At 45.0% G+C, this 27,747-nt stretch overlaps 1 protein-coding gene across 4 annotated transcripts in view; it reads left to right on the top strand.

The window, feature by feature from the left end:
• Positions 1 to 23,136, top strand: part of pomt2 (protein-O-mannosyltransferase 2) — a 181,322-nt gene extending 158,186 nt beyond the window's left edge. Inside the window, exons 18-20 of one of the 4 annotated variants that reach the window (XR_013500072.1) lie at positions 14,736 to 14,876; positions 16,935 to 17,046; positions 22,197 to 23,131. Coding sequence is in view for 2 of the 4 variants with exons in the window: in XM_078234589.1 (XP_078090715.1) it covers positions 14,736 to 14,876; positions 16,935 to 17,046; positions 22,197 to 22,302 (359 nt within the window). In the remaining 2 variants the exon portion in view is untranslated. Of the gene's footprint in view, positions 1 to 14,735; positions 14,877 to 16,934; positions 17,047 to 22,196 lie in introns of all 4 variants that reach the window. The other 3 variants (XM_078234589.1, XR_013500073.1, XM_078234590.1) reach the window with 3 other exon arrangements.
• Positions 23,137 to 27,747: the final 4,611 nt, after the last annotated feature.

The raw sequence follows: 27,747 nt of genomic DNA, 5'->3' as shown, positions 1-27,747 counted from the left end.
TGTATCCCATGAGCCTTAACCTTCTTAACCAACCTGCCATGTGGGACTTTGTCAAATGCCTTACTGAAATCCATATATCGTGGAACAGACGGGCCTTGGAGTTCAGGTGCATAGTTCTCTAAAGGTGGAGTCCCGGGTAGATAGGGCAGTGAAGAAGGCTTTTGGCATGTTGGCCTTCATCAGTCAGGGCATTGAGTATAGAAGTTGGGAAGTTGTGTTGCAGTTGTACAGGACGTTGGTGAGGCCTGGAATATGTGGAGTATTGTGTTCAGTTTTGGTTGCCTTGCTATAGGAAAAATGTTATTAAACTGGAGAGAGTGCAGAAGAGATTTACAAGGATGTTGCCAGGACTTAAGCGACTGAATTATAGGGAGAGATTGGACAGGCTAGGACCTTTTTCTTTGTAACATAGGGGACTGAGGGGTGAACTTATAGAGGTGTATCAGATCATGAGAGGCAAGGATAGGGTGAATGCACTCAGTCTTTTTCCCAGGGTTGGGGAATTGAGAACAAGAGGCCTAGGTTTAAGTTAAGAGGGGAAAGAATTAATGGGAACCTGAGGAGCAACGTTTTTACAGAGGGTGGTGCGTGTGTGGAATGAGCTGCCGGGGGAAGTGGTTGAGGCAGGGACATTGACAACATTTAAAAGGCATTTGGACAGATACATGGGTAGGAAAGGTTTAGAGGAATATGGGCCAAATGCAGGCAAATGGGGTTAGCTTAGATGGGCATTTTGGTTGGCATGGACCAGTTTGGGCCGAAGGACCTGTCTCCATGCTATGATTCTATGACAAAAACCTTAGTCAAAGAGGTAAATTTTAAGGAAAATGAGGTAGAGGGGTGCAGAGAGAAATTTCCAGAGTTTAGGTCCAAGACCGCTGAAGGTGCATACATGAAAGGTGGAGCAATTAGAATTGGGATGCGCAAAATTAGAGGAGCACAAATATCTCTGGCGGCACGGTAGCACAGTGGTTAGCACTGCTGCTTCACAGCTCCAGGGTCCCGGGTTCGATTCCCGGCTCGGGTCACTGTCTGTGTGGAGTTTGCACATTCTCCTCGTGTCTGTGTGGGTTTCCTCCGGGTGCTCCGGTTTCCTCCCACAGTCCAAAGATGTGCGGGTTAGGTTGATTGGCCATGCTAAAATTGCCCCTTAGTGTCCTGGGATGCGTAGGTTAGAGGGATTAGTGGGTAAATATGTGGGGGTAGGGCCTGGGTGGGATTGTGGTCTGTGCAGACTCGATGGGCCGAATGGCCTCCTTCTGCACTGTAGGGTTTCTATGTTTCTATGTTATTGGACTGCAAAAGATTATAGATATGGGGGAGTGGGGGGATGGAAGGATTTGAAAACAAAGGTGAGCATTTTGAAATTAAGATTGCGGTGGAGTAGTGGTATCGTCGCTGGAGTAGTAATCCATAGACCCAGGGTAATTCTCTGGAGACCCGGGTTCAAATCCCACCTTGACAGATGGTGAAATTTGAATTCAATAAAAATCTGCAATTAAAAGTCTAATGATGACCATGAAACCATTTTCAATTGTCATAAAAACCCATTTGGTTCACTAATGCCCTTTTAGGGAATGAAATCTGTTGTCCTTACCTGGCCTGGCCTACCTGTGACTCCAGACCCACAGCAATGTGGTTGACTCTAAATGCCCTCATGGATGGGCAATAAATGCTGGTCCAGCCAGCGAAGCCCACATCTCATGACTGAATAAAAAAAGTCAGCAAACATAGGAGTGATAGGAGAACAGAAGTCCATGCATGTAAGGATGCAGGCTGCAAAGTTTTGGGTAATATCAAGTTTACGGAGGAGAGAACATGGGGGACCGATCAGGCTTGGATTGGAACAGTTCAGGTCTAGAGGGGACACAACCATAAATGAGGGTTTAAGCAGTAGAAGAGCTGAAGTAGGAAGTTGGGTTGATGTTATGGAAATGGAAAAAGGTGCTCCTCGGCTGAGAAACACTTGACCTCCCTACCTAATCCCATTTACCAGCACTTGGCCCATAGTCTTGAATTTTATGATATGCCAAGTGCTTATCCAGGCACTTTTTAAAGGATTTAACACAACCAGGTGGCGCATTCCAGAGAGTGAAAATAGTTTTTCCTGACATACCCCTAAACCTCCTGCCCCTCACCTCGAACCTATGTCCCCTCGTGACTGATCCTTCAACTAAGGGAAACAGCTGCTCCTTATCCACTCTGTCCATTCCCCTCATAATCTTATACACTTAGATCGGGTCGCCCCTCACTCTTCTCTGCTCCAGAGAAAACAACCCAAGCCTATCTAACCTCTTCTCATAACTTAAATGTTCCATCCCAGGCCGCATCCTGGTGAATCTCCTCTGCACTCCTTCCAGAGCGATCACATCCTTCCTATAATGTGGCGACCAGAACTGCATACAGTACGCTAGCTGTGGCCTCACCAAAGTTCTATACAACTCCAACATGACTGCCCTCCCCTCCTTTTGTAATCTATGCCTTGATTGATAAAGGCAAGTGTCCCATATGCCTTTTTTTAACCACCCTACTAACATGCCGTTCCGCCTTCAGAGATCAGTAGACAAACATACCAAGGTCCCTTTGTTCCACAGAACTTCCTAGTGTCATGCCTTTCGTTGAATACTTCCTTGTCAAATTACTCCTTCCAGAGTGTATTATCTCACACTATTCAGGGTTAAATTCCATCTGCCACTTATCTGCCCATTTGACCATCTTGTCTATATCTTTTTGTAGCCCAAGATACTCAACCTCACTGCTAACCACACAGCAAATCTTTGTGTCATCCACAAACCTGCTAATCCTACCACCCACATAGTCATCCATGTCATTTATATGGGGTAAGAAGTTTAACAACACCAGGTTAAAGTCCAACGGGTTTATTTGGTCAAATAAACCTGTTGGACTTTAACCTGGTGTTGTTAAGCTTCTTACTGTGTTTACCCCAGTCCAACACCGGCATCTCCACATCATTTATATGGGGCCCAGCAAGATCCTTGGAATACACCATTGGCTACTGGCTTCCAGTCACTAAATCAGCCTTCTGTCATCACTCTCTTACTCCTACAACTGAGCCAATTTTGAATCCACTTATCAAATTACCCAGTGTCCCATGTGCATTTGCCGCCTTTACAAGTCTCCCATGTGAGACCTTGTCAAAAGCTCTGCTGAAATTCATATAAACTACATCGACTGCACTACCCTCATCCACACACCTGGTCACCTCAAAAAATTTAATCAAATTTGTTAGGCATGACCTCCCTCTGACGAAGCCGTGCTGACTATCCCTGATCAAGCTTTGCCTCTCCAAGTGGAATTAGATGCTCTCCTTTTGAATTTTCTCCAGTAATTTCCTTTTCACTGATGTGAGACTCATTGGTCTATAGTTCCCTGGTTTATCTCGATAACCTTTCTTAAATAGCAGAACCACATTAACATTGAAGATACGAACAGGAGGAAGCCATTTGGACCTTCAAGCATGCTCCGTCATTCATTACCATCATGGCTGATCGTCCACTCAATAGCCTAATCCTGCTTTTTCCCATAACCTTTGATCCCTTTCACCCCAAGTGCTATATCCAGCCACCTCTTGAATACATTCAATGTTTTGGCATCAACTACTTCCTGTGGTGGTGAATTCCACAGGCTCACCACTCTTTGGGTGAAGAAATGTCTCCTCATCTCCATCCTAAATGATCTACCCTGTATCCTCAGACTGTGACCCCTGGTTCTAGACTCCCCCACCATTGGGAATATCCTCCCTGCATCTACCTTGTCTAGTCCTGTTAGAATTTTATAAGTCTATGAGATCCCCCCCTCATTCGTCTGAACTCCAGCGGAAACAATCCTAACCTAGTCAATCTCTCCTCATACATCAGTCCCGCCATCCCTGGAATCAGCTGGTAAACCTTCGCTGCATTCCCTCGAGAGCAAGAACATCCTCAAAACTGCACACAATACTCTCGGTGTGGCCTCACCAAGCCCCTGTATAATTGAAAATTAGCTATTCTCCAGTCATCAGGTATCTCCCCCGTGGTCAGAGAGGAATTGAAAATTTGAGTCAGAGCCTCTGCAATCACCTCCCTTGCCTCCCACAGCAACCTAGGGCACCATTCATCTGGACCTGGAGATTTATCCACCTTTAAGGCTGCCAAAACCTCCAATATTTTGTCCTTCCCTATGTCAATTTGTTCAGGAACCTCACAGTCTCTCTGTCTGAATTCCATACCATCATCCTCATTCACTTGGGTGAAGACAGATGTGAAATATTCACTCAACATTCTACCAGTGTCCTCTGGCTCCACCCATAGGTTGGTCTCTAATGGAGCTCGATTCACTCGGATGATTCACTTAGTTAATTCCAGAGTTGAGAGGGTTGGCTTATGAGGAGAGACTGAGTAGACTGGTGTTATACTCATTGGAATTCAGAAGAATGAGGGGAGATCTTATAGAAACATATAAGATTATGAAGGGAATGGATAAGATAGAAGCAGGGAAGTTGTTTCCACTGGCGGGTGAAACTAGACCTTGGGGGCATAGCCTCAAAATAAGGGGGAGCAGATTTAGGACTGAACAAAGACCAATACAGCACAGGAACAGGCCCTTCGGCCCTCCAGGCCTGCGCCGCTCATGTGCCCAACTGGACCATTCGTTTGTATCCTTCTATTCCCAGTCTGTTCATGTGGCTATCGTAAACGATCCCAGCGTGTCCGCCTCAATCACCTTGCTTGGCAGTGCATTCCAGGCCCCCACCACCCTCTGTGTAAAATACGTCCCCCTGACATCTGTGTTGAACCTTGCCCCCCTCATCTTGAACCCGTGACCCCTTGTGTTCGTCACCCCCGACCTGGGAAAAAGCTTCCCACTGTTCACCCTATCTATGCCCTTCATAATTTTATGCACCTCTATTAGGTCGCCCCTCATCCTCCGTCTTTCCAGGGAGAAACAACCCCAGTTTACCCAATCTCTCCTCATTGCTAAGACCCTCCATACCAGCCAACATCCTGGTAAACCTTTTCTGTAATCCTGGTAAACCTTTTCTGTACTCTCTCCAAAGCCTCCACGTCTTTCTGGTAGTGTGGCGACCAGAACTGGACGCAGTATTCTAAATGTGGCCTAACCAACATTCCATACAGTTGCAACATGATATGCCAACTTTTATATTCTATGCCCCGTCCAATAACGGCAAGCATGCCATATGCCTTCTTCACCACCCTCTCCACCTGTGGGACCTTGTCAAATGCTTTACTAAAATCCATATAGACGACATCCACGGCCCTTCCCTCGTCAATCGTTTTTGTCACCTCCTCAAAAAACTCAACCAAATTTGTGAGGCATGACCTACCTCGTACTAAACCATGCTGTCTGTCGCTAATGAGATTATTCAGTTCTAAATGCGCATATATCCTATCTCTAAGAATCTTCTCCAACAATTTCCCTACCATGGACGTCAAGCTCACCGGCCTATAATTACCCGGATTATCCTTGCTACCCTTCTTAAATAACGGGACCGCATTTGCTATCCTCCAATCCTCTGGGACCTCACCTATGTCCAGTGAAGCGACAAAGATTTCTGTTAGAGGCCCAGCAATTTCATCTCTTGCCTCCCTGAGGAGTCTAGGATAGATGTCATCTGGCCCTGGGGATTTGTCTGTCTTAATGTTTCCTAAAAAACCTAACACTTCCTCCCTTGTAATTGAGATTTTTTCTAACGGGTCAACACATCTCTCTGAGACACTACCAGTCAACATGTCCCTCTCCTTTGTGAATATTGATGCAAAGTATTCGTTTAGGATCTCTCCTACTTCCTTTGGTTCTAAGCATAATTCCCCTCCTTTGTCCCTGAGAGGTCTGATTCTTTCCCTAACAACCCTCTTGTTCCTAACGTATGTATAAAATGCCTTAGGATTCTCCTTAATCCTGTCTGCCAAGGACATTTCATGACACCTTTTTGCCCTTCTAACTCCCTGTTTGAGTTCTTTTCTACTTTCTCTGTATTCCTCCAGTGCTCCATCTGTTTTTAGCTGCCTGGACCTCATGTATGCCTCTTTTTTTTCTTTTTGATTAGACCCACAATTTCACTGGTTATCCACGGCTCTCGAATCCTACCTTTCCTATCCTTCCTCTTTACAGGCACTTGCCTGTCCTGCAGTCCTATCAACTGCTCCTTAAAAGACTCCCACATGCTAGATGTGGATTTACTCTCGAACAGCCTCTCCCAATCAACAGCCACCAAATCCTGCCTCATCCGGCTGTAGTTAGCCTTCCCCCAATTCAGCACTTTACCCATAGGACAACACTCATCTTTTTCCATTACTGTCCTAAAGTTTACAGAATTGTGGTCACTATTTGCCACATGTTCCCCTACTGAAACTTTGATGACCTGACCGGGCTCATTCCCCAGTGCTAGGTCCAGTATAGCCCCCTCTCCAGTTGGACTGTCAACATATTGTTCCAAAGAACCTTCCTGTACGCATTTTATAAATTCTTCCCCGTCCAGGCCCCCAGCCCTAAGCGATTTCCAGTCTATGTGAGGGAAATTAAAGTCTCCCACTACAACAACCCTATTTGTTCTGCACCTGTCCAGAATCTCCTTGCATATCCGTTCCTCAACTTCCCGTGGGCTGTTGGGAGGCCTGTAGCATACCCCCAGCATAGTGACTGCGCCCTTCCTGTTTCTGAGCTCCACCCACAGTGACTCGTTACCTGACCCTTCCAAATTGTCCACCCTCTGTACCGCTGTAATATGCTCCCTAACCAGCATTGGTACTCCCCCACCTCTCCTAGCCCCTTCTCTGTCTCGCCTAACTGAGTTGAGGAGGAACTTCTTCACACAAAGGGTTGTGAATGTCTGAATTTCCCTGCCCAGTGAAGCAGTTGAAGCTACCTCATTGAATGTTTTTAAGGCAAGGATAGATACATTTTTGAACAGTAAAGGAATTAAGGGTTATGGTGAGTGGGTAGGATCCATAACAAGCTTATATTGTACCGTGTTGTGATCGCTATCCACCTCAACCACCTGTCTGACTTCATTCCCCAGAATTAGGTCCAGTACAGCTCCTTTCCTTGTTGGACCTCTACATATTGGCCTAACACGTTCTCCTGTATATATTACAAGAAATCCACTTCATTCAAACAGCGGTAGTAGTAGAGGCTGGTACAATTTTGTCTTTTAAAAAGCATTTAGATAGTTACATGGGTATGATGAGTATAGAGGGATATGGGCCAAATGAGGGCAATTGGGATTAGCTTGGGGGTTTTAAAAAAGAAAGGGCAGCATGAACAAGCCGAAGGTCCTGTTTCCATGCTGTAAACCTCTATGACTCTATGCCTTGTTAAATAGGAGAAGAAGGTTGCAAACTAAAGGACTTTATTTCAGACTTTTGCTTGGGAAGGATGGAGTTGGTAGCCAGGGAATGGAGTTGAATGGGGACTGAAAACAATAGCTTTAATTTTTCCAGTATTTAACTAAAGAAAATTTCTGCTCATCCAGTAAAAGGTAAAGCTCCCATAGTCCCAGATGACCATTGACTGCTCTCTTTGACGGGGAGAGTTGACTGGTGGTGATTTATCCTGATGATCACCACACCTCAGGCGAGGAGCAAGGTTGAGAAGGGGGGCCTTCATGAATAATCTCAGCCGGTACAGGAAATGAACCTGTGCTGTTGGCATCACTAAATACCTGTCCAGCCAACTGAACCAAACTGACTCCCATTCAGTACTGGGTTTTAGATAAGTCACCTGATAATTTAGCAAACGTGGTGGAGTTGAGAGATGTGGTGTGACATAGATCTGGGTGTCACCAATGCACATGAAAACTATCTGTGGTTTAGGATGTTGTGGCTGAGGGGCAGCATGTAGATGAAAAATAAGGGAGGGGCCTGGAGTGGATCCTTGGGGACACCATAGATAATGGTACTGGAGCAGGAAGAGAAACCATTGTAAGGATATTTTGACTACAATTTAGGAGGCTTATCTTATGAAGAAAGGATGAAGAGGTTAGGCTTATGCCCATTGGAGTTTCGCAGAATAAGTGGTGAACTTATTGAGATCCTGAGGGGGGACTGGATAGGGCGGATACCAATAGGATGTTTCCTGTTGTCAACAAACCAGAACTCGGGGACATCGTTTAAGAATAAAAAGTGTCCCTTTTAAGACCAAGAAGAGAATTTCTTTCTCTGAGGGTCATTAGAATGTGAAATTCTGTTCTCCAAAAGGTAGGAAGATAGCATCTTTAAATTTATTCAAGACTGAGTTCGACAGATTTTTATTAGACAAAGGAATCAAGGTTATGGGATGCAAACAGGAAAGTTGAGTTAAGACTACAATCAGTCACTGGACACAGGTGAGGTCCCAGAGGATTGGAGGATAGCTAATGTGGTCCCGTTATTTAAGAAGGGTAGGAAGGATAACCCCGGAAATTATAAGCCGGTGAGCTTGACGTCCACGGTTGGGAAGTTGTTGGAGAGGATTCTTAGAGATAGGATGTATGCGCATTTAGAAAGGAATAAACTCATTAACGATAGCCAGCATGGTTTTGTGAGAGGGTCATGCCTCACTAATCTGGTGGAGTTTTTTGAAGAAGTGACTAGAATGGTTGACGAGGGAAGGGCCGTGGATGTTGTCTATATGGACTTTAGTAAGGCGTTTGATAAAGTCCCTCATGGTAGGTTGGTGCAAAAGGTTGATAAAGGGGGAGGTGGCTAGATGGGTGGAGAACTGGCTTGGTCACAGAATAAGAAGTCTCACAACACCAGGTTAAAGTCCAACAGGTTTATTTGGTAGCATTATTGTAGTGTTGTGAGACTTCTTACTGTGTTCACCCCAGTCCAACACCGGCATCTCCACACTTGGTCACAGAAGACAGAGGGTGGTAGTGGAAGGGTCTTTTTCCGGCTGGATGCCTGTGACTAGTGGTGTTCTGCAGGGATCTGTATTGGGACCTCTGCTGTTTGTGATTTATATAAACTATCTGGAAGAAGGTGTAACTGGGGTGATCAGTAAGTTTGCGGACGACACGAAAATGGCTGGACTTGCAGATAGTGAGGAACATTGTCAGAGGCTACAGAAGGATATAGATAGGCTGGAAATTTGGGCAAAGAAATGGCAGATGGAGTTCAATCCTGATAAATGCCAAGTGATGCATTTTGGTAGAACTAACGTATGGGGAGCTATACGATAAATGGCAGAACCATAAAGGGTGTAGATACGCAGAGGGACCTGGGTGTGCAAGTCCACAGATCCTTGAAGGTGACGTCACAGGTGGAGAAGGTAGTGAAGAAGGCATATGGCATGCTTGCCTTTATAGGACGGGGCATAGAGTATAAAAGTTGGGGTCTGATGTTGCAGTTGTATAGAACATTTGTTCGGCCGCATTTGGAATACTGCGCCCAGTTCTGGTCGCCACACTACCGGAAGGACATGGAGGCTTTAGAGAGAGTACAGAGGAGGTTTACCAGGATGTTGCCTGGTATGGAAGGGCTTAGTTATGAGGAGAGATTGGGTAAACTGGGGTTGTTCTCACTGGAAAGACGGAGGATGAGGGGTGACCTAATAGAGGTGTATAAAATTATGAAAGGCATAGATAGGGTGAACGGTGGGAAGCTTTTTCCCAGGTCGGTGGTGACGTTCACAAGGGGTCATAGGTTCAAGGTGAGGGGGGGGGGGAGGTTTAACACGGATATCAGAAGGACGTATTTTACGCAGTGGGTGGTGGGGGCCTGGAATGCGCTGCTGGGCAAGGTGGTGGAGGCGGACATACTGGGAACGTTTAAGACTTATCTAGATAGCCACATGAACGGAGTGGGAATGGAGGGATACAAAAGAATGGTCTAGTTTGGACCAGGGAGCGGTGTGGGCTTGGAGGGCCAAAGGGCCTGTTCCTGTGCTGTATTGTTCTTTGTTCAGATTGGCTATGATATTGAGTGGTGGAGCAGGCTTGAAGGGTCTAATGACCTGCTCCTGCACTCCTAAGCAAGAATGGAACCCAATGGGAGCAGGCCCACACAGATGGTTAACAGTGATGAGATGTTGGAAAAGGATGTTTTTTTCAATTGTGTGGAAGGCAACAAACAGGTTGAGGAGGGATAGTTCACCATTGTCACAGTCACCTAGGATGACACTTATGATTTAGTATAAATTGTTTCTGTACTGTGGCTGAGTTGGGAACCATATTGGAGACATTCAATTGCTGCGAATAATGGGAACAGATTTGGGAAGTGACAATGATTTAAAGACTTGGGAGAGAAAAGGGAGGTTGGAGATAGGGTGATAATCTGAAAAAATGGTAATGTCAAGAATTTAGTTATTGAAGAGTGGAGATAACAGCAGATTTAAGGGAGAAAGAGACAGCAACTGAAGATTTGATTTATTATTGTCACATGTATTAGTATACAGTGAAAAGTATTGTTTCTTGTGCACTATACAGACAAAGCATACCGTTCATAGAGAAGGAAAGGAGAGAGTGCAGAATGTAGTGTTACAGTCATAGCTAGGGTGTAGAGAAAGATCAACTTAATGCAAGGTAAGTCCATTCAAAAGTCTGATGGCAGCAGGGATGAAGAGTGAGAGATGTTAACAATATTGGCAAACGTGGGGCGCCAGGAGGGGAGGTAGGCTGGCCAGCAGCAGAAATAGGGTTGCAAGAAAGGGACCTGGGCCTCGTGCTCAAAATGAGCTTGGAAAAGGCAAAAGGGACGATAGGAGAGAAACTAGAGAACAGTTTATCAGGGCTTGGGCAAGGGAAAGTTTGGCCAGATGTTCTGGTGAAAGTATAGATTAGATGTCTGGCTTTTCATTGCCGATGAAGAAAGTTGTCAGCTAGCATTTTAAATCTGTTTTCAGTGCTCAGAGAGGTGGTGGTCAAGTTCCTGGCTGAGATGTACATCACTGCCTGTCAAAGGCAGGTGGGAGAAATATTGGATTATCAGAGCAAATTCCCTGAGTTCTTTTTCACTAAATTTGGCTGTTTTCTTTTGCCTGTCAGGCACTAGATAGTAAGAGCAGGGATTTGTGATGCTTAATTGCTACTTCGCAGAGGCTCACATTTTCCTGCCTTTTTGCTGTTCATAGCTAATCAGTCATGAGTTAAATAATTCTGGATCCGGATTATAGCTGTTGTAGCTAGGCTCTGAGATTTTAAATTTACTCTCTCAACCTAAGGGTGGCATGGTGGCACAGTGGTTAGCACTGCTGCCCCACAGCGCCAGGGACCCAGGTTCAATTCCGGCCTTGGGTCACTGTCTGTGTGGAGTTTGCAGATTCTCCCCGTGTCTGCGTGGGTTTCCTCCGGGTGCTCCGGTTTCCTCCCACAGTCCAATGATGTTGATTGGCTATGGCTATTTATCCATACATTCAGAGTAAGAGGTTAGCAAGAGAAAGAGTAGGCCCACTCAAGGACAATGGAGGGAAGTTATGCGTGGAACCAGAGGAAGTGGGTGAGATCCTTAATGAGTACTTTGTATCTGTATTCACCAAGGAGAAGGACATAGAGTCAAAGAGGTTTACAGCATGGAAACAGGCCCTTCGGCCCAACTTGTCCATGCCGCCCTTTTTTTTAAACCCGTAAACTAATCCCAATTGCCTGCATTTGGCCCATATCCCTCTATACCCATCTTATCCATGTAACTATCTAAATGCTTTTTAAAAGACAAAATTGTACCTGCCTCTACTACTACCTCTGGCAGCTTGTTCCAGACACTCACCACCCTTTGTGTGAAACAATTGCCCCTCTGGACACTTTTGTATCTCTCCCCTCTCACCTTAAACCTATGCCCTCTAGTTTTAGACTCCCCTACGTTTGGGAAAAGATATTGACTATCTAGCTGATCTGTGCCCCTCATTATTTTATAGACCTCTATAAGATCACCCCTCAGCCTCCTACGCTCCAGAGAAAAAAGTCCCAGTCTATCCAGCCTCTCCTTATAACTCAATCCCTCAAGTCCCGGTAGCATCCTAGTAAATCTTTTCTGCACTCGTTCTAGTTTAATAATATTCTTTCTATATTAGGGTGACCAGAATTGCACACACTATTCCAAGTGTGGCCGTACCAATGTCTTATACAACTTCAACAAGACATTCCAACTCCTGTATTCAATGTTCTGACCGATGAAACCAAGCATGTCGAATACCTTCTTCACCACTCTGTCCACCTATGACTCCACTTTCAAGGAGCTATGAACATGTACCCCTAGATCTCTTTGTTCTGTAACTCTCCCCAACGCCCTACCATTAACTAAGTCCTGCCATGGTTCAATCTATCAAAATGCATCGCCTCGCATTTGTCTAAATTAAACTCCATTTGCCATTCGTCAGCCCACTGGCCCAATTGATCAAGATGTTGACGGATGTTGAGGTCAGGGATAGGTGTGTGACCGCTCTAGAGAATATTAATATATCGAAGAAGAAAGTGTTGAGTATCCTCAATTGCATTAAGGTGGACAAATCCCCAGGGCCAGATGGGATCTATCCCAGGTTACTGCAGGAAGCAAGGGAAGAAATAGCTGGGGCCTTAACAGATATCTTCACGTTTCTTTGACCACGGGCAAGGTTCCAGAGGATTGGAGAATAGTCAATGTTGTTCCCTTGTTTAAGAAGGGAAGCAGGGATAATCCAGGAAATTATCAACCTGACATCAGTGGTGGGGAAGCTTTTGGCGAAGATACTGAGGGACAGGAAAATGGACTAGTTAGTGACGGGCAGCATGGTTTTGTCTGGGGAAGGTCCTGTCTCACCAACTTGACTGACTGTTTTGAAGAGGTGACAAAGATTATTGATGAGGGAAGGGCTGTGGATGAAGTTTATATGGACTTTAGTGAGGTGTCTGACACGAACCCACATGGCAAACTGAAACAAAAACTAAAATCGCATGGGATTCGGGGTGAGATGGCTAGATGGATACAGAACTGGCTTGTTATAGAAAACAGAATAGCGATGGAAGGGTGTTTTTCAGAATGGAGATCTGTAGCTAGTGATGTTCTGCAGGGATCAGTGCTGGGACCTCTGTTATTTGTAGTATATATAAATCATCTGGAGGAAAATGTGGGTGGTCTGATTAGTAAATTTGCGGATGACACGAAGATTGGTGGAGTTGCTGAAAATGCCGGGGATTGTCAGAGGATGCAACAGGATATAAATAGATTGGAGACTTGGGCACAGAAATGGAGTTTAATCTGGACAAATGTGAGGTGATACATTTTGGAGGATCAAATTTAGGTGTGAATTATATTGTAAATGGCAGAACTCTCAGGAGCATTAACATACAGAAGGATCTGGGCGTGCAGGTCCACAGTTCCCTAAAAGTGGCAACATAGTTGGCCAAGGTGATTAAGAAGGCATATGGCATGCTTGTCTTCATCAGCCAGGGCATTGAGTAGAAGAGTTGGGAAATCTTGTTGCAGCTATATAAAACCTTACTTAGGCTGCATTTGGTATATTGTGTGCAGTTCTGGTCACCACACTATCAGAAGGACATGGAAGCTTTGGAGAGAGTGCAAAGAAGGTTCACCAGGATGTTGCCTAGTCTCGGGTGTTGACTATGAGGAGAGCTTCAATAAACTCGGGATTGTTTTCACTGGAAAGAAGGAGGCTGAGGGAGGTCTCCAAAACTATGAGAGGCATAGACAGGATGGATAGTCAGAGGCTTTTTCCTAGGGTGGAAGTGTCAATTACAAGGGGGCACAGGTTCAAGGTGAATCATAGTCATAGAGTCATAGAGGTTTACGGCATGGAAACAGGCCCTTTGGCCCAACTTGTCCATGCCGTCCTTTTTTTTTAAACCCCTAAATTAGTCCCAATTGCCCACATTTGGCCCATATCCCTCTATACCCATCTTACCCATGTAACTCTCCAAATGTTTTTAAAAGACAAACTTGTACCCACCTGTACTACTGCCTCTGGCAGCTTGTTCCAGACACTCCACCCTCTGTGTGAAAAAAATTCCCCTCTGGACATTTTTGTATTTCTCCCCTCTCACCTTAAACCTATACCCTCTAGTTTTAAACTCCCCTACCTTTGGGAAAAGATATTGACTATTTACCTGATCTGTGCACCTCATTATTTTATAGGGGGAAGGGGGAAAGTTGAAGGGAGATGTGCAGAGGAAGATTTTCATGCAGTGAATGGTGGGTGCCTGGAATGCGCTGTCAGAGGTGGTGGTGGAAGCAGGCACGTTCACAACATTTAAGAGGAATTTGGATGGGTACATGAATAAGGAGCGAATAGAGGGATATGGGCCGAGTAAGGGCAGAAGGTTTTTTTTTAGTTTAGTTAGGGCATCCTGATTTGCTCAGCCTTGGAGGGCCAAAGGGCTTTTTCCTGTGCTGTGCTTTTCTTTGTTCTTCGTACCCCAAGATGTGTAGGTTAGGGAGATTGGTGGGGTAAATAAGTGGGGTTACGGGGAAAGGACCTGGGTAAGATTTTTAAAAAGTGGGTTGGTGCAGACTTGATGGGCCAAATGGCCTCCCTCTGCATTGTAGGGGTTTATATCGTTCTATATTTATAACATCCTTGCCTCTTTCCGCCTGTAATGCCTATCCCTTTGATTTGTCCTGATCGCTCTCTCTCTATAGCTTGGAATCAGATATTTGTGAAACATCATGGGACATTTTTCTACATTGCAGACTCTATATAAAAACAAGTTGTTATTATTTAGGGTGGAGAGAAGAACAGATAATATGTTTGCGCCACACTTTCAGAAGGCAAAAATAGCGCATTAACACTAATTTATTTTGATTCAGAGCGCGCTTGTATTATTCGGAGTGGAGCCAGCCTGGTGCTGCTGGGGTGGTTGCTACATTATCTACCATTCTACCTGATGGGCCGAATCCTCTATTATCATCATTACTTCCCTGCAATGCTTTTCAGCAGCATGTTGACAGGTGTGTAACTATCTCGCTAACATCCTACTGATCTAACTGGGAGATTTCGAGGATCTTATGACCAGTGTATTAAAATAGACCATTTGCATGTTGGGCATGTTTCTCTACTTTTAAACGTCTTGTATTATGGCACACAGTTTTATCCTGCCCTGAATTACTGTTGTCTTCCTAACTCATTGCTGCTTCAGTTTCCAGTTGCTAATGTTTGCATTGCGATGGAGCAATTATCTTCATCTGGAACTCTGGTGGACAGATAGATCCGATATAGTTCTTTGAACATCATCTAGGTTCATGACGCTGCCCATCCTGATTTGGGCAGAGATTAAAATGCGGTGAGATGGTCTGAGTAAAACTGCACAAGACAGAAACAATGGAAGTTTGGTAACTATGGGAATAGAGAGGTCATTTGGCTTCAGAAGATTGGTTGCAGAGTTTGAACAGCAAACTGGTCACTCCCTATATTCCTCGGTTGATGTTTCTCACCTCATGCCTGTCCAATTCCCTCCAAGAATCATAGAACCCCATAGAATCCTTACAGAACAGAAGGAGGCCATTCGGCCCATCAAGTCTGTACTGACCACAATCCCACCCAGGCCCTATTCCCATAACCCCACACATTTACCCTGCTAATCCTCCTGACACTAGGGTCAATTTGTCATGGCCAATCAACCTAATCCACACATCTTTGGACTGTGGGAGGAAACCGGAGGAAACCCACACAGACACGGGGAGAAAGTGCAAACTCCACACAGACAGTGACCCAAGCCGGGTCCCTGAGGCAGCAGTGCTAACCACTGTGCCACCGTCCTGCCCTAATTATTGATACCATCAAGAATTATTAGTACCATCAAGCATTGACCAATGCCCTTGGACTGTCCATTCCAAACATCCCCTAATTTGTTCTTTCTGATTGATCCATTCACTGCCCCTCTGTGTTCGGTATATCTATCTATTCTGCCTATTCCTCTTCCGTTGAAGTGAAATGTCATATTCACGTTTGGATCAAGGCTGCAATGTGGTCCAAACTGAGCATGTGTCGTGGCCATAAACTTTCCTGCTCTTTTCCCACATAACCCTTGATTCCATTGCTGATCAAGATTCTATGAATCTCTGCCTTGAATATACACCAAGGACTCTGCCCCACAGCTCTCTGTGGCAAGTAGTTCCAAAGGCGCCCAGTCCTCTGAGAGAAGAAATTCCTCTTCATCTCAGTCTTAAATTGGTGCCTCTTTATTCTAAGATTGTGCCCTCTGGTTCTAGACTCTCCCATGAGGGGAACATCCTCTCAGCATTTACCCTGTCAAACCCTTAAGAATCCGATATGTTTCAATGAGATCACCTCTCATTCCTCTAAATTCCAATGAGTAGAGTCCCAACCTGTTTAACCTTTCCTCATTAGACAATCCCTCTATACCGGGATCATCCCAGTGAACCTTCTCTGAACTGCTTCCAATGAAATAATATCTTTCTTTAATAAGGAGACCAAAACTGTTTTAAGTTTTATTAGTGTCACAACTAGGCTTACATTAACACGGGAGAGTTACAGAACAAAGAGATCTAGGGGTACATGTTCATAGCTCCTTGAAAGTGGAGTCACAGATGGACAGAATGGTGAAGAAGGCATTCGGCATGCTTGGTTTCATCGGTCAGAACATTGAATACGGGAGTTGGGACATCTTGTTGAAGTTGTACAAGACGTTGGTAAGGCCACACTTTGAATACTGTGTGCAATTCTGGTCACCCTATTATAGAAAGGATGTTATTAAACTAGAACGAGTGCAGAAAAGATTTACTAGGATGCTACCGGGACTTGATGGATTGAGTTATGAGGAGAGACTGAATAGACTGGGACTTTTTTCTCTGGAGCGTAGGAGGCTGAAGGGTGACCTTATAGAGGTCTATAAAACAATGAGGGGCATGGACAAGGTAGCCTATTTGAGGCAGAATCAGAAACTCAATTGTTCTTTAATTCCATATTCAGTCTTTCAGATGCCAAATTCATTTTTTAAAATGAAATGCATGTGTTCCCACCAAATAGTTTTTTTTTGTCCTATTTAGCAATCACTTGGCATGTCTTCCTGCAAAGCTTTGACCTCCTCTTAAGTCACGGAGCAGCCCAGAGAGTTTACTCTGCTGGAATGACGTTCCTGGTCCTTGCCTGTCTGTACAGGTAAGTGAGAATTTTCAGATCAAAAGTACAACTCCTGCACCTTGAATTCTGCTACTACTTTAGAAACAATTTTTATGCAGCCACCTGACAATTGGTTTAGCTTTGCAGCTGCAATATTATTTGTATTGTTTAGAAAAAGCATCTCTTTATTACCTCTGCCATTCCTTCATCTTCCACTGTGGCCAACACCTTTTCATCTCCAATGATCCCACCCTCTATTTGAACTTTTTTGTTGAGAAAAACACTTACTAGTTCCTTATTATTTTACCTGTAAGTTCTTTTTTTCTATTCCCTTTTTAGACTTTCAAATTTCCTATGCCTTCCCACTTTTACATGGGAGAAGGGCCACAGAGATAGACATTCACAGGCAGGGAACCATTGAGTTACTGGAATTATCCACCATATTCTCCATGTTGGACAGATATGATATGATCAGTAAAAATGATTCATCAAAGTGTGGTCCTGAACAGTTCATAGAATCCCTACAGTGAAGAAGGAGGCCATTTGGTCCATCGAGTCTGCACCAACAATAATCCCACGCTGGCCCTATTCCCATAACCCCACGTATTTACCTTTCAATCACTATCCTCCTCACAGTTCACAATACTTCCAAATTTTGTATGATTTGCAAATTCACATTTACCCTGTTAATCCCCCTGACACTAGGGTTAATTTTGGCATGGCCAATCAACCTGACTTGCACATCTTTGGACTGTGGGGAGAAACTGGAGCACCCGGAGGAAACCCACGCAGACATGGGGAGAAAGTGCAAACTCCACACAGACAGTGACCAAGGCCAGAATCAAACCTGGATCCCTGGCGTTGTGAGGCAGCAGTGCTAACCACTGGGCCACTGTGCAGCCCAATACCCACCCTTGGGTAATCCTAGCCTGTAAAATAACCATTTACCACTCCTCTCTTGGTTAGTAAGTTTGCAGATGACACCACGATTGGTGGCATAGTGGACAGTGAAGAAAGTTATCTCCAATTGCAACAGGATCTTGATCAATTGGGCCAGTGGGCTGACGCATGGCAGATGGAGTTTAATTTAGACAAATGCGAGCTGATGCATTTTGGTAGATTGAACCAGGGCAGGACTTACTCAGTTAATGATAGGGCATTGGGGAGAGTTACAGAACAAAGAGATCTAGGGGTACTTGTCCATAGCTCCATGAAAGTGGAGTCACAGGTGGACAGAGTGGTGAAGAAGGCATTTGGCATGCTTGGTTTCATCGGTCAGAACATTGAATACAGGAGTTGGGACGTCTTGTTGAAGTTGTACAAGACATTGGTAAGGCCACACTTGGAATACTGTGTGCAATTCTGGTCACCCTATTTTAGAAAGGATATTATTAAACTAGAAAGAGTGCAGAAAAGATTTCCTCGGATGCTACCGGGACTTGATAGATTGAGTTATGAGGAGAGGCTGAATAGACTGGGACTTTTTTCTCTGAAGTGTAGGAGGCTGAGGGGTGACCTTATAGAGGTCTATAAAATAATGAGGGGCATGGAAAAGGTAGATAGTCAATATCTTTTCCCAAAGGTAGGGGAGTCTAAAACCAGAGAGCATAGGTTTAAGGTGAGAGATACAAAAGTGTCTAGAGGGGCAATTGTTTCACACACAGGGTGGTGAGTGTCTGGAACAAGCTGCCAGAGGTAGTAGTAGAGGCCGGTACAATTTTATCTTTTAAAAAGCATTTAGACAGTTACATGGGTAAAATGGGTATAGAGGGATATGGGCCAAATGCAGGCAATTGGGATTAGCTTTAGAGGTTTCTTTTTTAAAAAAGGGCAGCATGGACAAGTTGGGCTGAAGGGCCTGTTTCCATGCTGTAAACCTCTATGACTCTATGATTCTATTTCCTGTCACTCGGACAACTTCACATCCATTCTGGTATTCCATTTTATTCCATGGACTTCAGCTTTTCTGGCAAGCGTATTATGTGTGCTTTATCATATAACGTAGCAAATAACTAATAGAGTATGTGGGGTGAGGGGGCGATTTGGGGGTGGCTGGGGTGAGGGGGCGATTTGGGGGTGGCTGGGGTGAGGGGACGAGTTGGGGGTGGCTGGGGTGAGGGGGCGATTTGGGGGTGGCTGGGGTGAGGGGGCAAGTTGGGCGTGGCTGGGGTGAGGGGGCGAGTTGGGCGTGGCTGGGGTGAGGGGGCGAGTTGGGGGTGGCTGGGGTGAGGGGGCGAGTTGGGGGTGGCTGGAGTGAGGGGTCAAGTTGGGGGTGGCTGGGGTGAGGGGGCGAGTTGGGGGTGGCTGGGGTGAGGGGGCGAGTTGGGGGTGGCTGGGGTGAGGGGGCGAGTTGGGGGTGGCTGGGGTGAGGGGGCGAGTTGGGGGTGGCTGGGGTGAGGGGGCGAGTTGGGGGTGGCTGGGGTGAGGGGGCGAGTTGGGGATGGCTGGGGTGAGGGGGCGAGTTGGGGGTGACTGGGGTGAGGGGGCGAGTTGGGGGTGGCTGGGGTGAGGGGGCGAGTTGGGGGCGGAGGGGGCGACGAAGGGGCGAGTCGGTGGCGGCTGGGGTGAGGGGGCAGGTCGGGGGCGGCTGGGGCGAGGGGGCGGTTTGGGGGCGGCTGGGGTGAGGGGGCGGGTCGGGGGCGGCTGGGGTGAGGGGGCGAGTTGGGGGCGGCTGGGGTGAGGGGGCGAGTTGGGGGTCTGGAGCAACAAAGTTGAGCCAAGAATTGGAGGGGCCTTTGTGGGGAATTCGGTAATCAGGAAATAGTCACCCTGTTCCATTCACAACTGGGATCCATTCCTGGTCCTGGGGAAAATCCATTGCAGGACATTTGTAAGAATTTCTTGGGGTAGCGAGGGAGAGTAGTCAAAAGGTAAGGTTGAGTAGGATGTAAGTGAATGAACAAAGCATTCAAAAGAAATTTTAGGAATGATGTGAAGCATTAAAGTGTGGAAAAGATTCACGAGAATGGTTCCAGCAATGAGGAGCTCCAGTAATATGGTTAGATTGCAGAAGCTAGGGCAGTTCTCTTTGGAAAAGAGAAAATTAAGAGGTAATTTGGCAGGTGTTAAAAATCGTGAGGGTTCTGGACAGAGTAGATGGGGAGAAACTGTCCCCCTTGGCCGAAGGATTGAGAACTCTAAGGCACATGGCAGAAGAAGCAATGGTGACCTGAAGGAGTGAGATGCAGCTATCTGTGCTGTGAGGATGATAAACAGGCTTAAGAGGAGTGTTTGCTATGTAACCTCCCCAGAACTGGATATAAAATCAATGAAATGTAACAGTTTCCTGGTGTTGAGAAGCACAGAAAAGTAGTTTCAGTGGCAGATGTTTTGATTGGATTTGACTGTCCCTGTGGCACGATGGCACAGCGATTAGCACTGATGCCTCTCGGCGCCATCAACCCAGATTCAATTCCAGCCTTGGGTGACTTTCTCTGTCGAGTTTGCACATTCTCCCCATGTCTGCGAGGGTTTCCTCCGGGTGCTCCTATTTCCTCCTCCAATCCAAACGTGTGCAGGTTAAATGGATTGGCCAAGGTAAATTACCCCATAGTGTCCAAAGATGTATAAATTAAGTGGATTAGCCGTGGTAAATGTGTGGGAGGCGATGCTCTTTTAGATAATTGGTGCAGACTTGATGGGCCGAATGGCCCCTTTCTGCACTGTAGGGATTCCATGGTTATATAGTCCCAAATTGAGACCAGGTGAGTACTGAATCGCCAGCATTGCATTCCCTCGATGCCTGGTAATTTGTGGTTTTTAAATCTTCCACTTGCACCTTATTTTGCCAAGTGGAATCCTAAAATACAAATATGCTTTTCCCCCTTCCATCAGCACCAACCCATCCCATGTTTATTCTCACCTATTGGAGTAGTGGACTGCCTGGTCAGCCTAGGTGATGAATTGCAGTGTAGCTTTAGAAAGTACACAAAGGCCCTTGAGAAGGTGCAGAAGAGATTCCATGATTTTAGCTACAAGATTCCCATTAATTGATGGTACAAAGACTAGAGGACACAGTTTTAAGGTGTTGAGCAAAAGATGGAGAGGAATAGAACAAAGAAAATTACAGCACAGGAACAGGCCCTTCAGCCCTCCAAGCCTGCACTGACCATGCTGCCCGACTGAACTAAAGCCCCCTACGCTTCCGGGGACCATATCCCTCTATTCCCATCCTGTTCATGTATTTGTCAAGATGCCCCTTAAAAGTCGCTATTGTATCTGCTTCCACTATCTCCCACGGCAATGAGTTCCAGGCACCCAGCACTCTCTGTGTAAAAAAAAACTTGCCTCGTACATCTTATACGCACGGTGGCACAGTGGTTAGAACTGCTGCCTCACAGCTCCATGGACCCGGGTTCAATTCCCGGCTTGGGTCACTGTCTGCATGTTCTCCCCATGTCTGCGTGGATTTCCTCCGGGTGCTCCGGTTTCCTCCCACAGTGCGAAAGAGGTGCTGGTTAGGTGCATTGGCCATACTAAATTCTTCCTCAGTGTGCCCGAATAGGCGCCTGAGTGTGGTGACTAGAGGATTTTCACAGTAACTTCATTGCAGTGTTAATGTAAGCATACTTGTGACTAATAAAATAACTTTAACTTTTCCTTTAAACCTTGCCCCTCGTACCTTAAACCTATGCCCCCTAGTAATTGACTCTTCCACCCTGGGAAAAAGCTTCTGACTATCCACTCTGTCCATTCCTCTCATAATCTTGTAGACTTCTATCAGGTCGCCCCTCAACCTCCATCGTTCCAGTGAGAACAGACCAAGTTTCTCCAACCTCTCCTCATAGCTAATGCCCTCCATACCAGGCAACATCCTGGTAAATCTTTTCTGTACCCTCTCCAAACATGTGATGAAGAGCTAGTATGATGCAGAGTGGTAATGACCTGTTGTCTGCAAGGATGGTGGAAACCGAGATAATAAATTGCTTCAAATGGAAATTTGATAGGCACTTGAGGAAAATAACCATTCAGGATGCAAAGAAAGAACAAGGAGTGAAACTGACAGTATTACTCCAGAGAACCAACAGAGACTTATTGAGACAAATGGTCAATCTTTGTGCTGTAATGAGTCGAATTTTAGCTCAGTACCTCCTAGCCCCCCCCCCCCCCCCCCAAACTCTGCCTAGCGACAAATGGATTCTCCAGATGTGGTTAAAATTACACTGGAAATAATTGCCTTTTTATTCCAGTTTCTACTTGTTCCACCCCTTATCCTATGGAATGATCGGTCCACTTGCTCAGGATCCTCGCAGTCCAATGGCAGGATTGAGGTGGCTCGATTCTTGGGAGTTCTAAACCTTACCAGAAGTCAAAAAAGGGACGTGGCAGCTGTTACTGTCACCGGCATAAGGTTGGACCAAAGACATTGATGAATGGAGACAGGATCTCTGCCTTTGCCTTAAGCTTTTGATATGTTCTTTTGTCTTCAAAGTTGGTGATGCACTTATCGTTGTCCCTTTGGAACTGACGTGTGTAATAGTCAATTAATAAAGCATATGCTTTATTCTCAAGATATTTTTCTTTAACTTGGAACTAGCCAGACTGCTACAGCTTTCACATAGGTGTGAACTGCAATGATGGAATTAAAAACATACTACCTTTTGCAAAACTGACTGCTTGTTTGTAGGATGCTGCAGAACCAACTTAAAACTGCCTGTTGTGGAACTGTGCACACAAACTATCAATTGATAGGACTGTCAGTTATTCAGGAATCTAATACTTTGTAGGAAATCCAAGCTAATGTAGATTTTCTTTAACATTGTGTGTAATTGTGTAATAAAAGTAACCTTAAACATATGAAAAATGTGAACTCATAGAACTGAGAAATAATGCCTGGGAGGTTTTGGAAATTATTCTTCCTTTTTTCCTGTTCTCAGGTTGCCGGTATTTGCAACCTGCTAGCGCAAAGCGCAGAAAAAGATTTTAACTACAGGGAGCTAATCTTTCGTTATGACAGTGATGGAAAGAGTGTGGAGTTCATTCTAGCCCCGTTTCTCCACAGGTTACAATAATTTAAATGTTTAATTCACTTACAAACTGGCCAATTGTTTACCTTTGCTACTGCTATGCCTTGCATAAGAGACCTCAACCAGGCTTCTTTCAATAAACACAGAATGATTGATTTATTATAAGACAAGCTTCTTTCAAAATAAGTTGCAAAACTGGTGAACATACAATTTATAATTTGAGAGTGTAATGATTTCCCTTTTTTTAAATTCCCACACCAAAGGGCAAGAGAAATAAAGTCTCTGCAGCGATTGGTGTAAGGGGCACTTTAAAAAAGGTTAAAGTTCGAAAGTTTGTTGTTCCATAGAACATAGAACAGTACAGCACAGAACAGGCCCTTCGGCCCACGATGTTGTGCCGAGCTTTATCTGAAACCAAGATCAAGATATCCCACTCCTATCATCCTGGTGCGCTCCATGTGCCTATCCAATATCCGCTTAAATGTTCCTAAAGTGTCTGACTCCACTATCACTGCAGGCAGTCCATTCCACACCCCAACCACTCTCTGCGTAAAGAACCAACCTCTGATATCCTTCCTATATTTCCCACCACGAACCCTATAGTTATGCCCCCTTGTAATAGCTCCATCCACCCGAGGAAATAGTCTTTGAACGTTCACTCTATCTATCCCCTTCATCATTTTATAACCCTCTATTAAGTCTCCCCTCAGCCACCTCCGCTCCAGAGAGAACAGCCCTAGCTCCCGCAACCTTTCCTCATAAGACCTACCCTCCAAACCAGGCAGCATCCTGGTAAATCTCCTCTGCACTCTTTCCAGCGCTTCCACATCCTTCCTATAGTGAGGTGCCCAGAACTGCACACAATACTCCAAATGTGGTCTCACCAAGGTCCTGTACAGTTGCAGCATAACCCCACGGCTCTTAAACTCCAACCCCCTGTTAATAAAAGCTAACACACTATAGGCCTTCTTCACAGCTCTATCCACTTGAGTGGCAACCTTTAGAGATCTGTGGATATGGACCCCAAGATCTCTCTGTTCCTCCACAGTCTTCAGAACCCTACCTTTGACCCTGTAATCCACATTTAAATTAGTCCTACCAAAATGAATCACCTCACATTTATCAGGGTTAAACTCCATTTGCCATTTTTCAGCCCAGCTTTGCATCCTATCTATGTCTCTTTGCAGCCTACAACAGCCCTCCACCTCATCCACTACTCCACCAATCTTGGTGTCATCAGCAAATTTACTGATCCACCCTTCAGCCCCCTCCTCTAAGTCATTAATAAAAATCACAAAGAGCAGAGGACCAAGCACTGATCCCTGCGGCACTCCGCTAGCAACCTGCCTCCAATACGAAAATTTTCCATCCACCACCACCCTCTGTCTTCGATCAGACAGCCAGTTACCTATCCAATCGGCCAACTTTCCCTCTATCCCACACCTCCTCACTTTCATCATAAGCCGACCATGGGGGACCTTATCAAACGCCTTACTAAAATCCATGTATATGACATCAACTGCCCTACCTTCATCAACACACTTAGTTACCTCCTCAAAAAATTCTATCAAATTTGTGAGGCACGACTTGCCCTTCACGAATCCGTGCTGACTATCCCGGATTAATCCGCATCTTTCTAAATGGTCGTAAATCCCATCTCTAAGAACCTTTTCCATCAATTTACCAACCACCGAAGTAAGACTAACCGGTCTATAATTACCAGGTCCTTTCTATTCCCTTTCTTAAACAGAGGAACAACATTCGCCATTCTCCAGTCCTCTGGCACCATCCCCGTGGACAGCGAGGACCCAAAGATCAAAACCAAAGGCTCTGCAATCTCATCCCTTGCCTCCCAAAGAATCCTAGGATACATTTCATCAGGCCCAGGGGACTTATCGACCTTCAGTTTATTCAAAACTGCCAGGACATCCTCCCTCCGAACATCTATTTCCTCCAGCCTATTAGCCTGTAACACCTTATCTTCCTCAAAAACATGGCCCCTCTCCTTGGTGAACACTGAAGAAAAGTATTCATTCATCACCTCGCCTATCTTTACTGACTCCATACACAAGTTCCCACTACTGTCCTTGACCCACCCTAACCTCACCCTGCTCATTCTTTTATTCCTCACATAAGCGTAAAAAGCCTTGGGGTTTTCCTTGATCCGACCCGCCAAGGACTTCTCGTGTCCCCTTCTAGCTCTCCTAAGCCCCTTTTTCAGCTCATTCCTTGCTAACTTGTAACCCTCAATCGAGCCATCTGAACCTTGTTTCCTCATCCCTACATAAGCTTCCCTCTTCCTTTTCACAAGACATTCCACCTCTTTCGTGAACCATGGTTCCCTCACTCGGCCATTTCCTCCCTGCCTGACAGGGACATACCTATCAAGGACATCCAGTATTTGTTCCTTGAAAAAGTTCCACTTTTCATTAGTTCCTTTCTCTGACAGTTTCTGTTCCCAACTTATGCCCCCTAATTCTTGCCTAATCGCATCATAATTACCTCTCCCCCAATTGTAAACCTTGCCCTGCCGTACGGCCCTATCCCTCTCCATTGCAATAACAAAAGACACCGAATTGTGGTCACTATCTCCAAAGTGCTCTCCCACAACCAAATCTAACACTTGGCCCGGTTCATTTCCCAGTACCAAATCCAATGTGGCCTCACCTCTTGTCGGCCTATCCACATATTGTGTCAGGAAACCCTCCTGCACACACTGCACAAAAACTGCCCCATTCTGTTCCAACAGAATTCTGGTTAGGATAGTTCTGGAAGTCCTTTCAGGTGGGTCCTTGGTGAAACACTGTCTTTGATAACTCTTGTTTGTCGCAGCTAAGTTAAAGTTTATTTATTAGTTACAAGTAAGACTTACATTAACACTGCAATGAAGTTACTGTGAAATTCTCCTCGTCGCCACACTCTGGCACCTGTTCAGGTCAATGCACCTTACCAGCACGTCTTTCAGCTGGCAGGTTTTCAAAAATACAGATGAGTTATTCTAAGGTGAGAATTTTCCGACTGAAGGTTAATCACTTTGGGCTGCAGGCAATATAGGAGAGACAGACAGACAGGGTGGGTTCAGAATAAAATGCCATGGAGCACTTGTCCAAGCCAGGTGTTTTTGGCCAATCAACACTAGTTTTTTCTTTAACTCAAAAGAATGAAAGGTTATCAGGAATAGATGTGAACATGGAATTCAAAACAGTCGTGATCTTTTTGAATGGGGAGGCTCGAGGGGCTGAATAGTTCGCTTCTTCTCCCATTGTGTGTGTTGGTTATCTATGCAGATTCCATCACTAGTTTTCTATTAGGATTTGGCCAGATGGGTTAATGCGTTCAAAGAGAAAGTCAGACTGTGAAGTCACAATTACATTTGTTTATTAATCTTATAATACAACTTGCAGCATTGAAATACATAAACTATTTAGCAGATATTAGTGCATGTAATAATTGAGGTTACAAAGGCAGTTGCGATAATTCCCTGGAAGTTAGTAATAGCTCTGATTTAAGGTAATACCGATTTCAAAGGCCAAGAATTTAATTTATACCTAGACAAACTTTATATAAAGAGTCTTAAGAATTTCACTGAACAAGGCTGAAGGATATGTTAAGAGTCTGATTAATTAATACAGATACACTCACAGCTTCATCAATAACCTCGGAAGCTTGCTACTTTGATTTGGTCACTTGAGTTTGTTGTTTCTGTGGTTCTTACATCTGCCATCTGGTACATCAGACAACAAGCTCCCACCTTAATTCTGATATTCATTTCCTTGATTTGTCCATCTCCAGAATAGAGCCACATTTCACGCTGGCAAGTACATTTCAAGTTATCTCATGGCACCAAAACTGGGATTAGACTGAGAGGGATATTATGGGTGTGGAGAGTGAGATTAGATGGAGTGGGATGTTCAAGGTTAGAATCATAGAAACCCTGCAGTACAGAAGGGCGCCATTCCACCCATCAAGTCTGCACCGACAACAATCCCACCGAAGCCCTATCCCCGTAATCCCACATATTTACCCCACTAATCCCTAACCTACACATCCCGGGACACTAAGGGGCAATTTAGCATGGTTATGCGGAGAGTGGGATTAGATGGAGTCGGGTAACAGGGGAATGGGCATGGAGAGTAGAATTAAACAAAATGCCTCAAAGAAAAAGATCAGGATAGATTCATTAAAATGAACCATTATTTGGCTATGAGGTTTTGTAATTCTTTATTATAATAAATTTGGATTATTATATAAGAAAATAATTATTTAATTTTACAATAATGGAACTTGGGTATCTTGAGTTTTTTCTTCAAATAGATTTTAAAGATTATACTTTTTGAACTGACTTCTACACGAATCAAACTGGGTCAGGCTGGTCCGAGCACCTTCATAGATCAGCAACACACAGTGGAGATGGACTTACTGCTGCCAAAACACTGCCTCAACTATTAACAACTTAAACAATGGTACAGAAAGTGTGTAGATCATTAAAGCATCATGAACGGATAGAGAAGAAAATCAAAATGGTTAATGGTCTTTATATCTAGAGGACAAGAACACAAAGGGGTAGAGATCATGCTTTAGCTCTGGATAGATCACACCTGGTGTTAATTTGAGCAGTCTGGGTGTTTAGATAGGATATATTTATTGGCTATGAAGGGATTGGCAGCATAGATTTATCAGAATCTAAAGATATTGGCCAAAGACAGTTCTATGAAGTTAGGTTGCAGATCAGCCATGATCTCATGGAGGGGGCGAGACAGCATCCTCATGTCCC

Source organism: Mustelus asterias, chromosome 18, assembly GCF_964213995.1.
Source record: "Mustelus asterias chromosome 18, sMusAst1.hap1.1, whole genome shotgun sequence".
Lineage (NCBI taxonomy): Eukaryota > Metazoa > Chordata > Chondrichthyes > Carcharhiniformes > Triakidae > Mustelus > Mustelus asterias.
Note: the sequence above shows the minus strand (reverse complement) of the source record. Positions and strands in the feature narration are given on the sequence as shown.